This window comes from Apis laboriosa, unplaced genomic scaffold (genome assembly GCF_014066325.1).
Source record: "Apis laboriosa isolate Shangri-la unplaced genomic scaffold, ASM1406632v1 scaffold47_cov149, whole genome shotgun sequence".
In the NCBI taxonomy this organism is placed as follows: domain Eukaryota; kingdom Metazoa; phylum Arthropoda; class Insecta; order Hymenoptera; family Apidae; genus Apis; species Apis laboriosa.
The window spans coordinates 965,142-978,422 of NW_025223437.1; the positions used below are offsets into that span (position 1 = coordinate 965,142).

A 13,281-nucleotide genomic window follows, 5' to 3' on the forward strand; every position below is an offset into this window, starting at 1 on the left:
TAAAAATAAAGTTTTAAGAATCAATTATGTGCGAAATAAAAAATATATATATATAATTAACATTTATAAATATTTTTCTATAAAGACTTTCTATAAAGACGCTTGCTATTAAATAATTTACATTCGAAGCATTAATTTTTAACAATTTATATATAATTATATTAATTTAATTAAATATATTAATGTCAATATATACTATTCAACGATTTAATTTAATTATGATTTAATCATGATTACATAGTTTAGCTCTTCGTTTAATTATAAATAATTCTCGTTGATAAATCATTGTTGCGTGGCAACTGAATAAAAACAATATGACATAATATAATAAAATAATATATTCTCATAGTTGATTTAATTTTATATAATTTATATATTTATATAATTTTATAAAAAACTAAAAATGAATGCGAATGATCCTACGATATTACAAGAATTTGCACAGCCTCGTGTAATAAATGAAGATATGTTATTAAACTTAATAACTGAACAAGGACCGAAAGGAATAGCTGGTAGACTCTTTTATGAGGATGGTATTAATTTAGATGAAACAAAAGAAATTCGAATTGAATTTCTTAGTATGTATTAAATATGACATTGATTTTATTTTGATTTTATGTATATTTATTATAATATTTATTATAATACTTATATTTATTAAAAATCCATTTTTTTAGATATTTTAAAAATAGATTATTTATGGATGATGCCAAATCTTACAAAATTAAAATTATCCAATAATATAATTGAAAAAATAGAAAATCTTGATGCACTTGTTAATTTGAAAGAATTAGATTTATCTTTCAATCGTATTAAAATAATAGAAAATTTAGACAATTTAACAAAATTGGAAATATTACTTTTATTTAATAATGAAATTAATGAAATAGAGAACATAGATAATTTATATCATCTTATGATTTTTAGTATTGGTAATAATATTATATCAAATTGGAAACATGTATGTATTACAAATTAATCTTGAAAATTTTATATTTTTTGTATTTTTATTTATTTGTATTATTATTTAGGTATTATATTTAAGAAAATTTAAAAATTTATACAGTTTGAATATGAGTGGAAATCCATGCACAAAAGAAGAGGGATATTTAGATTATGTATTTGCATTTATACCTCAATTAATTTATTATGAATACAAAATGATAACTAAACAACAAAGACAGACAGCTAGAGAAAAACATTAGTAATTATATAATTTTTATAATATATTTATATATTATATATCATATATAATAACATATAATATGAATAAAAAATATAATATGAAAAATAATTTGAAAAACATATAATGAAAAATATATATGTATATTTATATTGTACAAATTTACTAATATTATATAATTTATAGTAGAGCTTTACATATTTTAGAAGAAGCAGAAATGAAAGAAAAAGAAGAATTGACTTTAAGACAAGAACGTGAAAAAAAATTAGCTTTTCTTACTACTGCATGTGTAGAATATCTTGATGAAGATCATCTTTTTTACCAAATGTTTGAATATGACAAAGGTTTATAAAATTATTATCAAATATAATAATTATATTTTTTTATTTATTAATACATAATAATATATTAAATTTATTTTATATTTAGAAGGAAAAGATTTATCTATGGTAAATGAAGATACACAAAATGCATATGAACAATACAAAATAAATTTTTCTACTTTATGTCAAGAACTTTGTGAAGTAGGATTAAAAGAACATGATAAACGTTTAGACGAAATAAATCTTTATAATATTGGTGTAAATGAAGGAAAAAATATTTCACAGAATCAAGGAAGGATGTAAGTGATGTATATAATAAATATAAAATAAACATTATAGATATAGGAAGGATGTAAATATAAAATTGAAACAATTTATATTATTCATAATTATAGGATTGTAAATGAAGTTTTGCAAACTAAAGCTGTTATGTTAGTAAATATTAAACAATTATTAAAAAAATTAGTTGAAGATATAGACGCTGCTACATTAGAAGATATAACTCAAAAAGCACAACAACTTTCTCAAGAATTTAATAATATAGTAACTGAAACATGGACAAAATTAATGACTATTGAAGTAGATTTACATGAACAAATACAGGTATATTTTTATTAAAATAAATCATATATAAAAATTTTAGATTGAAAATATTAAAAAAAATTTTTTTCTAACAAAGGATATAAATGAAATATTCAGAATTAATATTTCCGATATGATAGAATCTTTCTTAACAACTGTACGAGGATATTTTTCACAATTACGTAATTGTGAAGCAGAATATAATGATACTATTAATGGATTAATTTTATATTATCTTAGTGGTTTTGGAGAAGATCAAAAACTACCTCGTCATTTATTAAATTTATGTGAAGATAAAGATATGTTAAGTTATAATCTTAATAATTCTCATGAAAGACATTTACAAGTAAGAAATAATATTTCTATATATTTTTTTAAATTTTTCTTCACTTTAAAAATTAAGAGAATAATTCTAGGTAATAGATGCTCGAGAAGATAGCATGGTAAATCGATTAAGAAATTGGCTTAAAGAATATAATGAAGAGTTATCAAGGTAATTAAATTACCTACCTTCTTCTTTTATGTATTTTCATACTTTCTTTTAAATTTAAATTTTTTATTTAGGCAAGAAATTGAAAGAAATAATCAACAAGGGTTAGAAATAGCACATTTTGCAGACTCTCAACAAGAAGAATTTTTATATCTTTTACAGCAATTAAATATTAGTGATCCAGAAGTTATGTTAGCACTTGAAACTACTTAAAATTTAATAGAATATTTCTCAAATTATTCATTTAAAAATAAATATTTAAAAGTAAGTATTTTTATTGAATTATATATATTTATTGAAAAATATAAATTTAATATATATTAATATATTTCAATCTAATACATATCAATATATTTGTATAAAAATTCATGTTTATGAAATTTCCCATGATAAATTTTTATATGAAAATTTATTTTTATAAAAGTTCTATTTTAAAATTTATTTTTATATTATAAACATAATTTTTATATTATATTTTATATTATATATATTTTTATATTATAAACATAAACAATATTAATTCAACTTCTTTCAACAATAATTAATTTATTGTTGAAAGAAATATATTTGAATTAAACATTTTTATTTTGCAAAGCTTCCATGTATAATTTTAGATTAGTTTGTACATTTGGAGATTGAATAAATGTTATAAATTTATTAAGATCAGAATTTGCGTTTGCTTTTAACCATAATGAGTTATGTTTTCTTAATTCCATTTTTGTTTTTTGTCTTCCTTTAACTTCATAAATATTCTAATTAATAAATTTTATTTATTTTAGGTAAAAACTATACTTACAGGATATATTTTTAAAGCTTTTGATGTAATTTTGACATCTTTCAATTGCATTTGCTTTGTTTGAAGCTAATTCATCTACAAGTCCAATTTCTAATGCTTCTTTTGGATGAAACAATGTTCCCCTAAATTAATATTTTTTTATTAATTATAAACATTATAAAATAAAATAAATGTTTTATTATACATTTATCAATAATAAATTACTGTAAAAGTGCTAATTCAGCTCTTCTATATCCTAATATATCAATGTAAAGAGCCTTCATCCATTCTGAAGCAACAATTCCCAATTGTGTTTCATTTAATCCTATGGTATGTTTTCCTTCAACTAAAATTCTATATTCACAAGACATTGCTAATAAACATCCACCAGCAGGACTAGAACCCTTTATTAATAAAATTACATGATTATTATATTATAATTATATATGATTAAAAAAAATAATTTTTTATATCATTTGTATCATTATGTTGATTATTTTGTCAATAATATTTAGAATAATACATTAATAGCAGCAGCTATTGGTATTTCCAAATTATATAAAGTTAACCATGTGTTTTGCATTGCAGTCCAATATTCAATAAGTTGTTTTTCAGTTCTATTATATATTTCCTTTATATCAATTCCAGCTGAAAATATATTTGATAATGATGATGTTAATATAACACCTTGACATTTTTGTTTCTGTACATCTATTAAAGATGTATTTAAAGCATTTAATAATTCTTTATTTAAACAATTTACAGGTGGTCGTGCCATTGATATTGTAGCAATATCTGGGAAATAAGATTATTAAATAAAAACTTATTTCATGAAGTTAAAGTAATCATAATATTACCTGTATCATCTTTTGTGACTTCAATTACTTTTGAATTTACTGCATAAGTTCTATATAAAAGAATTTGTAAATTTTTGTTAAAAATTTTTTTTAGAATAAACATTTCGATTATTGGTTATCAATAAAATAATCAATAAAATAATTAATTAATTATAATTTTATGTTTATAATATATTAATAATTAATAACTTATTAATTAAAATAATAAAAAATAAGTAATTTAATTCTGAAGTTAACATAAATAGAACAGTGTAATCACTCTCGTCTGCGGTATAAATATATGTTATACAATCATAATTTTATATCCATTTTATTTTTTATTATATAATAATTATTTTATAAATTATAAGTAATATTTAATTATTCTATAATACTTTGTAATATCATAGATATTTTATATTTTTTATTTAAATATTATTGTTAATAAAATAAAATTCAGAAAATTTAAATAAAAATTAAATAAAAAAAAATTAAATTTAAATAAAATATAATTCAGAAAAGAACGTAATAAATCTTATTTATTATTAAATATCTATAAAAAAAATATGTTACTAATCAAATTTAAATATTATGTTAATTGTAAAATTTAGTAAAACATGTATGTATATAAAAATTGACATAAATATCTTTAGATGTATAATTAGTATAATTCATTAAAGATATGATATGATTATAAATTATTGTATCAATCAACAATAGAATTGATAAAATAATATTTTTTATATTGTTAAATTGTGATTATTATAATTATAAATTATTATAATTGAGAACATATATTGATAAAACGAAAAAGAAATCTTTTTTAAAAATAATTCACATAAATACACTTGTAAGAATGGAACGAATCGAAATGAAATAGAATAGATTACGGGCAGGTGCTAATATGGCGGCTATTCAGCTTTATAGTTTCGTGACATCGCCCTTTATCTTAACATTTTTTTAAAACGTTACAAGACTTCGGTCACTGTGTGACAAGGAAAAATAATGTCTTAAATGGATCAGTTGATGTTTGAAAAGTAAATCAATTAGCAAAATGTCAACAAGATCGCAACTTACGAAAGATTTAAATGGTTTGTCTTTTATTGAATGTTTACGTTCGTATTGTCGAGCTGTCATACATTAAAAAAATACGATTTTTTCTTTTAAACAATCTTTATTTAATAATAATATTTAATAATGTTTAATTTTGTTAGTTTTTTATTCCATTTTATAATTATAGGAATTGGATCCCAACTGAATTTTAAAAATCTTTTTATTAATTTCGTACATTTTATTAATTATAAATACATATAAATCTATTTTTTATAAATTATTTTTTATAGAATCAGTGAAAGCATTATTAGGTAAGCATGTCAAGATATTGTTAAAAAATGTTGTAAAACTGGAAACAAAACAAGATAAGCAAGAAAATCGTGTTCTGGTAAGTAATATTTAAAATATTAGAACATTATGATATAAAATTATGAAGTAGAATTTTTAAAATTATTTGAAGTGATAAGTTAATAAAAAAAATTAAATTTTTATGAATTAAGGTCTTTTCACCATGCCGTTTATTTCTATTAACGGCTAAAGTGCCCACAAGAGTAAGTTTATAAGTATATAAGTAATTTTTTGTTATAAATAAAATTTTATAATTATTTATTAATTTACAGATTGACTGCCATTTTCACTATTTAGAAATAACATCCATAGAATCCAAAAGAGCAAATCAATTATCTTTAAATGTTGGGGAAAGATATTATAATTTTACTACCACGGGAGCAGGTGCAGATACTGCAGAAGTAGATGCAATGATTGAGGCCTTACATACTGCAATTCGAAATATCTTTCCCACTGTACCATTAAAGTATATATATTATTTTTTTTATGTATTTTTTATGTATTTATTTTTATTGAAATTATTGATATTAATATTATATGATTTTTATTATAGTTATATTATAAGAAAAATAGAAATAATACCAGCTAGTAGATTGCAGAGCATAAGAGGTAGTGAATTAGCTAGAAGTACAGAAGCAACAAGACATACAGGACCTTGTGGGGGATTTTCAACGCAATATGCATGCATGTGTGATTTACATGGTGTACCATATAGAGAAGAAGTAGCTTGGGTAACTTGTTAAAGTATATAAAATGTTATATTATATTATATTATTGAATTTTTTTTAAGAGAATTTCATTTATAGGACGTTGATACAATATATCTCTCTCATGATACTAGAGAGTTAAATTTAAGAGATTTTGATCATTTAGATCAAAAAGATTTGGTGCCAATTATTTCTGCCTTGGAATATAATACTTGGTTTACTAAATTAAGGGCATCTCATCTTAAATTAAGTCATGAACCTTTAGAAAGATTATTACATGTTATGCGCAGATCCCTTTCCATTCAAGAACTTTATTTAGATAATCTTGGAATAAAATGGTAAAAATAAAAAAAAAATATAAAAATTATAAAAGTAATTTTATATAATAAATTAAAAAATATTATTTTTTTAGGGATTTTGCACATAAATTATCATTAGCTCTAATCTCTAATGCTAATACAATGTTGCAGACTATTGATTTATCTTATAATACTATTGAAGATAAAGGCAAGTATTATATATAAAGATTTTTATTATAAAATATTTTTCCTTAGTAAATCCATTTTGTGTTTATAATTTTTTATTTTTTAGTTTTTAAATATATTTTTAAAATATCCCTGTACAATTTTTTTTTATATTTTTATAGGAGCCTCTAGCTTGTGTGGGATAATAGCCAAATTAATGCAAGGTGTGCAAATAATTATTAATGTTATTAAATTCCTTAACTTTTATGTTTAACTTTTATGTTTAGAAACACAATCCTTCATTCATTGTTTCAGTATATATTTAATTATTTAATATTCACATATAATTTATATATAACATATATATTATATTTATTATTATATATTATATATTATATAAATTTATATAATGTTATATATTATATTATTAATATATATTATAATTATTATTAAAATATATTATATTATTTATTTACTTTATCTATTAATTACTAAATGAATAAATTAAAAGTTTTTCATTTATAATATCACAATAATATAATAGTAGTACTTTCAATAGTATCATTTTTAAGGAGGTGCACATTTAAGCGGACCTATTGGAAAATTAGCTAAGGGTTTACAAAAATTAAACTTGGCACATTGTGGATTAACTGGAAAAGGAATAAGTCAAATTGCACATGCATTAAGTTTAAACAGAAGTATGCCAACTAGCTTACAATATTTGAATCTTTCAGAAAACTCTTTGAAAGATGATATCAATGTAAGTTATTTAAAGCTTAATTAAATAATTAGTTATAATAATAATAATTATAATAATATATTATAATTAGTTATAATATATAATAAATAATAATAGAAAATGATTATTATATATTTACAGAATTTATGTAATTTTTTGGCACAACCTAATAGTCTAACTCATTTAGATTTAAGTGGTACAGATACAACTCTAGAATGTGTAAGTAATTACGTATATGTGTATTTTAATTTTCTATTAATTAAATTTAAATAGAAAGCCTCATATTTTGTATTTATTTTATCTAGCTATTTGGTGCTTTATTACGGGGTTGTGCAACTAATCTAGTCCATTTAAATGTTGCTCGCAACTCTTTTTCAAGCAAAAAAACCAAAGAAATACCTCCCAGTTTTAAGCAGTTTTTTACAGCTACTCTCTCATTAAAGTACTTAAATATATCTTGTTGTAAATTGCCGTTAGAAGCATTGAAACATTTATTACTTGGTTTAGCATGCAATGAAAGTACAGTTGGTTTAGAACTTGATATGAGTGGAAATAATTTAAGCTCTATGGGTGCTCATGTATTGGAATCATGCATCCATGGTGTACGATGCATAGCATCATTGGATATTTCAGATAGCAGTAAGTATATATTATAATGTAAACAAATTTATTATTTTAATCTTTAAATTTTGTATTTTATATTTTTTTACAGATATGGATGTTGATTTAGCACAAGTAATAACTGCTATAGGAAAAAATAAATCTATCAAACAATTATATATGGGTCGTAATACTATTAGCATGAAAAGCAAACATATAGCTGTTGTGATGGATGCTCTTGTACAAATGCTTCAAGAAGATGATTGTGTTTTACAAGCATTACATTTACCAGATTCTCGATTAAAATCTGATCTCTATAATCTTATTAATGCTCTTGGGAGTAATACATGTCTTCATATCTTAGATATTAGTGGTAATCAAATTGGAGATCCTGGTGCTAGATTATTAGCAAAAGCATTACAAATTAATAATCATTTGAGGACCATTATTTATGACAAAAATAATATTACTCTTCAAGGTTATGCTGATATTGTTCATGCCTTAGAAAAGTATATAGTTTTATATATTAATAATGAAAATATATTAATAATTCTGATTTATGATATTTTAATATAAAAAATTCTTTCATAGAAATTGTAGTGTAAGACATATGCCATTTCCAATTTATGATTTACAACCTTGTATGAAAACTTCTGCTGAGAAAACTGAACAATTAATTAAAAAAATTCAGGATTTATTACAAAGAAATGTTACACCATGTAAATATAGTCATGGACAAGCATTTAGATTGCAACAAGGATTTTTGTTAAGCTCTACGCAACAAATGGTCGATAGACTTGTTGTACAAACTCAAGATACTATTAAAGCTATTGCTGCAGAAAGCTGTGATGCTAATAATGATATTAATTATGCAACTGGACTGATACAAGATGCAGATAATTCTAAGCAGGTATAAGATATTAAATATTAAAAAAAAAATATTTATTAAATATTTAAAAAAAAATTATGAATAAATCTTTATATACAAATGAATTTTTTTTAGCTTTTACCACGATTACATGAAGTTCTTCAACGAAGAGATGAAAATAATCCAATCGAATTAAAATTACATGAAATGGCAAACGAACTTCATAAAGTTGTAACTATGTATTTGCAGGTATTTTACATTATTTAAAAGGAAATATATTTCTATTATTATTATTTAAAATTTAATGATTAATTTTTTAAATAATATAGGATTCATTAGATGCTATGATAAAATGTGCAAATGAACAATGTCCTACTATACTTTCACAAACGGTGATTAGAGGCGATGAAAGTGAATCAGTTGCAGTGGAAGATGATTTACGAAGTAGTTGCAAAGAAAAAAATCAAATCAGTAGTGAATTTGTCCATACTACTATTACAGAACAGGCTGGGGCAGATATAGTCAATAGAGTCAAGTATGGTTTATATTTATTTATATTTACTTATGATATTAATTTTTTTATTGTTTGTAATTATGTATTACTATTTATTTTTATAGTGAATTAAATTTGGCAGTTGCTGCACATGTATCCGACAGAATAACAGATGAAGTAATTGAATCATTGTCAAGAAGCTATAAAAACTTAGTATGTATAATGTACTTCACTATTAAATACATGTTAAAAGGTATTAAACTTGAAGTTTAATATTAAAATTTATTAATTTTGATATTAATATTTATATTAATATTTTCAGATTGGTGATTGTGATAGTAGAACAAGAAGTAGTACACCTGATGTATTACGACCTAGTGCTGGTTCAATGAGTAGTGGAAGTGTTATAGGAGTTACAAGCACTGTAGGTGTATCTACATTACCAGTTGGTAGAATTAGTATTGCATCAGAAGAAGATTGTCCACCAGAAACTTATTCACTTGTGAATTCTATCAGCCAATGTTCCAGTGATCAATCTCCAATGGTAAATTAATAATTTTTTATAATTGCATAATGAAAATTATATTGAAAAAAAAAAAATATATATATATATATATATACATACAGATGATGATTTTTTATACAAAAATAAATCAAAAGTTTAAAATATAAATATTTTAATTAATTTAATTTTCATTTCATTTATTGAATATGCATGCATTTATATATATATATTTTTAAAATATGATTGAATTAAAAAAAATAGAAAAGAAAATTTAAAATACAATGTACAAAGTATGCAAAGGATTTTATATATTTATATATTTATAAATTGATTCTTCTAAAAATTAATTCTATAATAAATAAATCTTATTGCATAAGAAATCATCTTAAACTTATTTGTATAATATTTTATAATAATATATATTATAATAATTATAATATAACATTTTCATGTCTGTCTAGAAATTGGATTATTTAAATCTTGTAAGTAAAATGTATACATAAATATTTAAAAATATTTCATTTATTGATTGAAATATATTATTTCATATATGTTATTTCTTAATACAATTTATTAATATGTAATGGAATTATTTCTTAATAATATTTTATATAATTATATTAACGATTGTTTTTTACTCAGGCTACACCACATTTATCAAATAAACGAAAAAGTTTACATGGAAGGAAATTACGACCGAAATCTGTAGTCGATTCTGTAGAAGGACTTTCAGCTGATGATATTCCAGACTTGTTACCAGCGTTACCAAAAAATCAAACAGAAGGTTAACATTTTTTAGTATAAAAAATGTTTAATTAATAAATTTATTATTTCTAAGATCAATATATTCTTTTAGCTATTTCAGAAACAGAACATTCTTTAACAGAATCATTAGATTCTGTTTCTGAATTACCCAATACTGTAGGACAGCAACTCCAACATTTAGTAAAATCTAGACCTCGTAGAACAAAAACTAGAGCACCTACAAGACCAATGCTAAGACCTGATCAACCAATGGATGGTCTTGCTCTTGGCGAAGGCCTTGATGTCTTTTTCAGACCAACTACACCAACAACACCTCTTATATCTCCCACGAGTGATGATAGGTATTTTTTAAAAAAATAATATTTTTTTGGTGAAAATTATATATATAATTTTTTTATGTTTTGCTTTAGCTCTTTGCATACTTTTCCAACTGACGGCAGTCCAAATTTATCTCTTACAAGTCATAAAAGTATTCCACCTGAAGCAGATAAAAAACCTGGTTGTAGTTCTCCGATGTTAAAAACACTTCTTGAACCTACACCGCGATCACGATCTAGTGATAATTTAGAAAAATTCTCTCCTCTTGTTGGAAGAAGATCTCAAGGTGATTCACCATTAACTGCATCTCCATTAACTCGAAGAAATACAACTGATAATGCTCAAAATCACGAAAGAATTATTGCAAAATCTGATAATAATAAAGATACAAATAGCAATATATATAATAATTGTATTAATAATTCTGCTGATACATCTAAACGTAATACATTACCAATTGGATCTGGTGCAAGTACTCGTAGTTTACGGGATTCAGATGAAAATAATAAAATGTTACAACAAACAATTGCTACAAATTCTTCAGATAAAGATATAATGATTGTTCCTAAGGATCACGAAAATAGAAAAAGTTTAACAAAAAAATCTATAGTAGAAATAGATAAGACTGTAAATCAACCTTTGCCTTCTCTTAAATTAAGGTCGACTGGTTTTGACCTTCGTAGTCCCACAAATTGTAGCAGTATGAAAAATAATTCAGAGGCATCAAAATCTCCAGTATTAAGATCTTTAACCAAAGGAAATAATTCGACTACAGATAATAAAAACAATGGTACTCTTTCAAAAACTAAACCTATTCCGCCTATAACAGCTCCAAAACCAAGACCTTGGAGTATGGCTACAGATAGAAAATCTGGTATGAAAAAAATAAATCATTTAATAAAAAATTGTTTGTGATATATATGATTTATTTAATTTTTAGGTGAATTTAATTTATTAAGCGATGGTTCTAGTCCAAATACTTCAGCTGGAAATACACCAGATTCTGGGGATGCTCTTGATGAATCAACAGATAGTGGTGTAAGTGGTCCTGCTTCTTTACCACCGACATTATCAACAAGTAGTACTGCTAGTTCTTTAAGCAATGCAAGTATAGAGAAAAGATCAGTCAGAGAATTGGCAGCTAGTTTAAACAAAAGTAAAACAGAAAGGAAAGAGAATGGTAAGCCAAAAATGCATTTTTTATTGCATGCTCAATGTATATAGTAAACACTACTCTATTCACGCATTTTAATTTTAATTATGTATCATTTCCTTATTAATCCCAAGTATATTGTAAATATGCATGTGAATCCTTAAATTAAGAAGCCTTGCTGTATATATTATTTTAGAGCATACCGCACCTGCAGCATGGAGGTCGGTGCTTCAACGTTCTATCAACCAACCAGATATCAAGGTATCTTATGTGATGTCTTTTTTTTTTTTTAATCACTTGATATAATTTCCAAAAAGAATGCAATATTTAAAATTTCATATTTAAAACCTTTATCAAGAGCTTAAACAAATTGTTTTGCGCTTCATTAAAATTCATTGAACATGAATCAATAATTATAATTTCTTTTCAAAACATTTTATTTGTTTCGATATAACACAAAAACATCGTTAAAAAATTACTTTGAAATATTATTTTGTGTAAAATATAATTCTATATGTATATGGAATTGTTATATTTTTAGGTAATGGAAGCGCCGAAAACGGTTGAAGAAAACCGAATAAATTTTAAACTTCGACGTACTTCATTTTTACGTGATTCAAATTTCAATTACAATAATGATGTAGTTGATGTTTGATTGTGACTTAATGCAGTAAAAATTTAAAAGTTAATGTCATTGACTGGATACTTATTAAAATATCTTTCATCAAAGTATTTTATATAAGGCACAAAAAATATATGTGACATGTTTGTATTTGTGCCATATGAAGTCAAATACATAAAAAAGTGCTAACAAAATATTTAGGGACAGGGTACTGAACGTCTTATAGAAAGTACCAACTTATTACTAAGATATTATTAAAAATCTTATAGTTTCTTTATAAAACTGTATTTGCAATACGGTTTTTAATTTAGAAGTAAGTATTTGTATTTAGCGTACTCAAATCATTTAATATTTTCATTACAATACATTAAAACTTTTATTTCCATAAAAATAAAAATATTAAATGCTTCTACATTCCTTCAGATTTTTAAAAAAAGGTCTGTTTGCTATTATGAAT

At 22.9% G+C, this 13,281-nt stretch overlaps 3 protein-coding genes across 8 annotated transcripts; 2 read left to right on the top strand and 1 right to left on the bottom strand.

Annotated features, from left to right (window-relative positions):
* Window positions 1-222: 222 nt before the first annotated feature.
* Window positions 223-3,487, top strand: LOC122716558 (dynein regulatory complex subunit 3-like). The gene is made up of 10 exons (XM_043939761.1): window positions 223-578; window positions 678-961; window positions 1,032-1,204; window positions 1,370-1,527; window positions 1,613-1,805; window positions 1,902-2,109; window positions 2,186-2,434; window positions 2,505-2,581; window positions 2,653-2,842; window positions 3,358-3,487. The coding sequence occupies exons 1-9, from the start codon at window positions 404-406 to the stop codon at window positions 2,789-2,791; spliced, it is 1,656 nt and encodes a 551-aa protein (XP_043795696.1). The 5' UTR covers window positions 223-403; the 3' UTR covers window positions 2,792-2,842; window positions 3,358-3,487.
* LOC122716557 (enoyl-CoA delta isomerase 1, mitochondrial-like) lies at window positions 3,145-5,440 on the bottom strand. Of its 3 annotated transcripts, none has more exons than XM_043939760.1 (6): window positions 5,267-5,440; window positions 4,211-4,260; window positions 3,877-4,148; window positions 3,579-3,757; window positions 3,375-3,496; window positions 3,145-3,317 (listed from the first exon to the last, which is right to left on the bottom strand). In XM_043939760.1, the coding sequence occupies exons 3-6, from the start codon at window positions 4,129-4,131 to the stop codon at window positions 3,151-3,153; spliced, it is 723 nt and encodes a 240-aa protein (XP_043795695.1). In that variant the 5' UTR covers window positions 4,132-4,148; window positions 4,211-4,260; window positions 5,267-5,440; the 3' UTR covers window positions 3,145-3,150. The 3 variants fall into 3 exon arrangements, with proteins under 3 accessions (XP_043795695.1, XP_043795693.1, XP_043795692.1); XM_043939758.1 differs by lacking the exon at window positions 5,267-5,440 and adding an exon at window positions 5,036-5,099; XM_043939757.1 differs by lacking the exon at window positions 5,267-5,440 and having other exon boundaries at window positions 4,211-4,504.
* Window positions 5,104-13,272, top strand: LOC122716556 (F-actin-uncapping protein LRRC16A). 4 transcript variants are annotated; one of them, XM_043939753.1, is made up of 24 exons: window positions 5,104-5,280; window positions 5,533-5,630; window positions 5,743-5,793; window positions 5,863-6,056; window positions 6,144-6,321; window positions 6,397-6,635; window positions 6,710-6,804; window positions 6,944-6,985; window positions 7,334-7,521; window positions 7,642-7,719; window positions 7,806-8,139; window positions 8,213-8,609; window positions 8,692-9,010; window positions 9,104-9,217; window positions 9,298-9,503; window positions 9,587-9,674; window positions 9,784-10,005; window positions 10,428-10,448; window positions 10,609-10,750; window positions 10,823-11,072; window positions 11,142-11,923; window positions 11,990-12,229; window positions 12,399-12,463; window positions 12,744-13,272. In XM_043939753.1, the coding sequence occupies exons 1-24, from the start codon at window positions 5,244-5,246 to the stop codon at window positions 12,855-12,857; spliced, it is 4,494 nt and encodes a 1,497-aa protein (XP_043795688.1). In that variant the 5' UTR covers window positions 5,104-5,243; the 3' UTR covers window positions 12,858-13,272. The 4 variants fall into 4 exon arrangements, with proteins under 4 accessions (XP_043795688.1, XP_043795691.1, XP_043795689.1 ...); XM_043939756.1 differs by lacking the exon at window positions 12,399-12,463; XM_043939754.1 differs by lacking the exon at window positions 10,428-10,448.
* The last annotated feature ends 9 nt before the right edge of the window (window positions 13,273-13,281 follow it).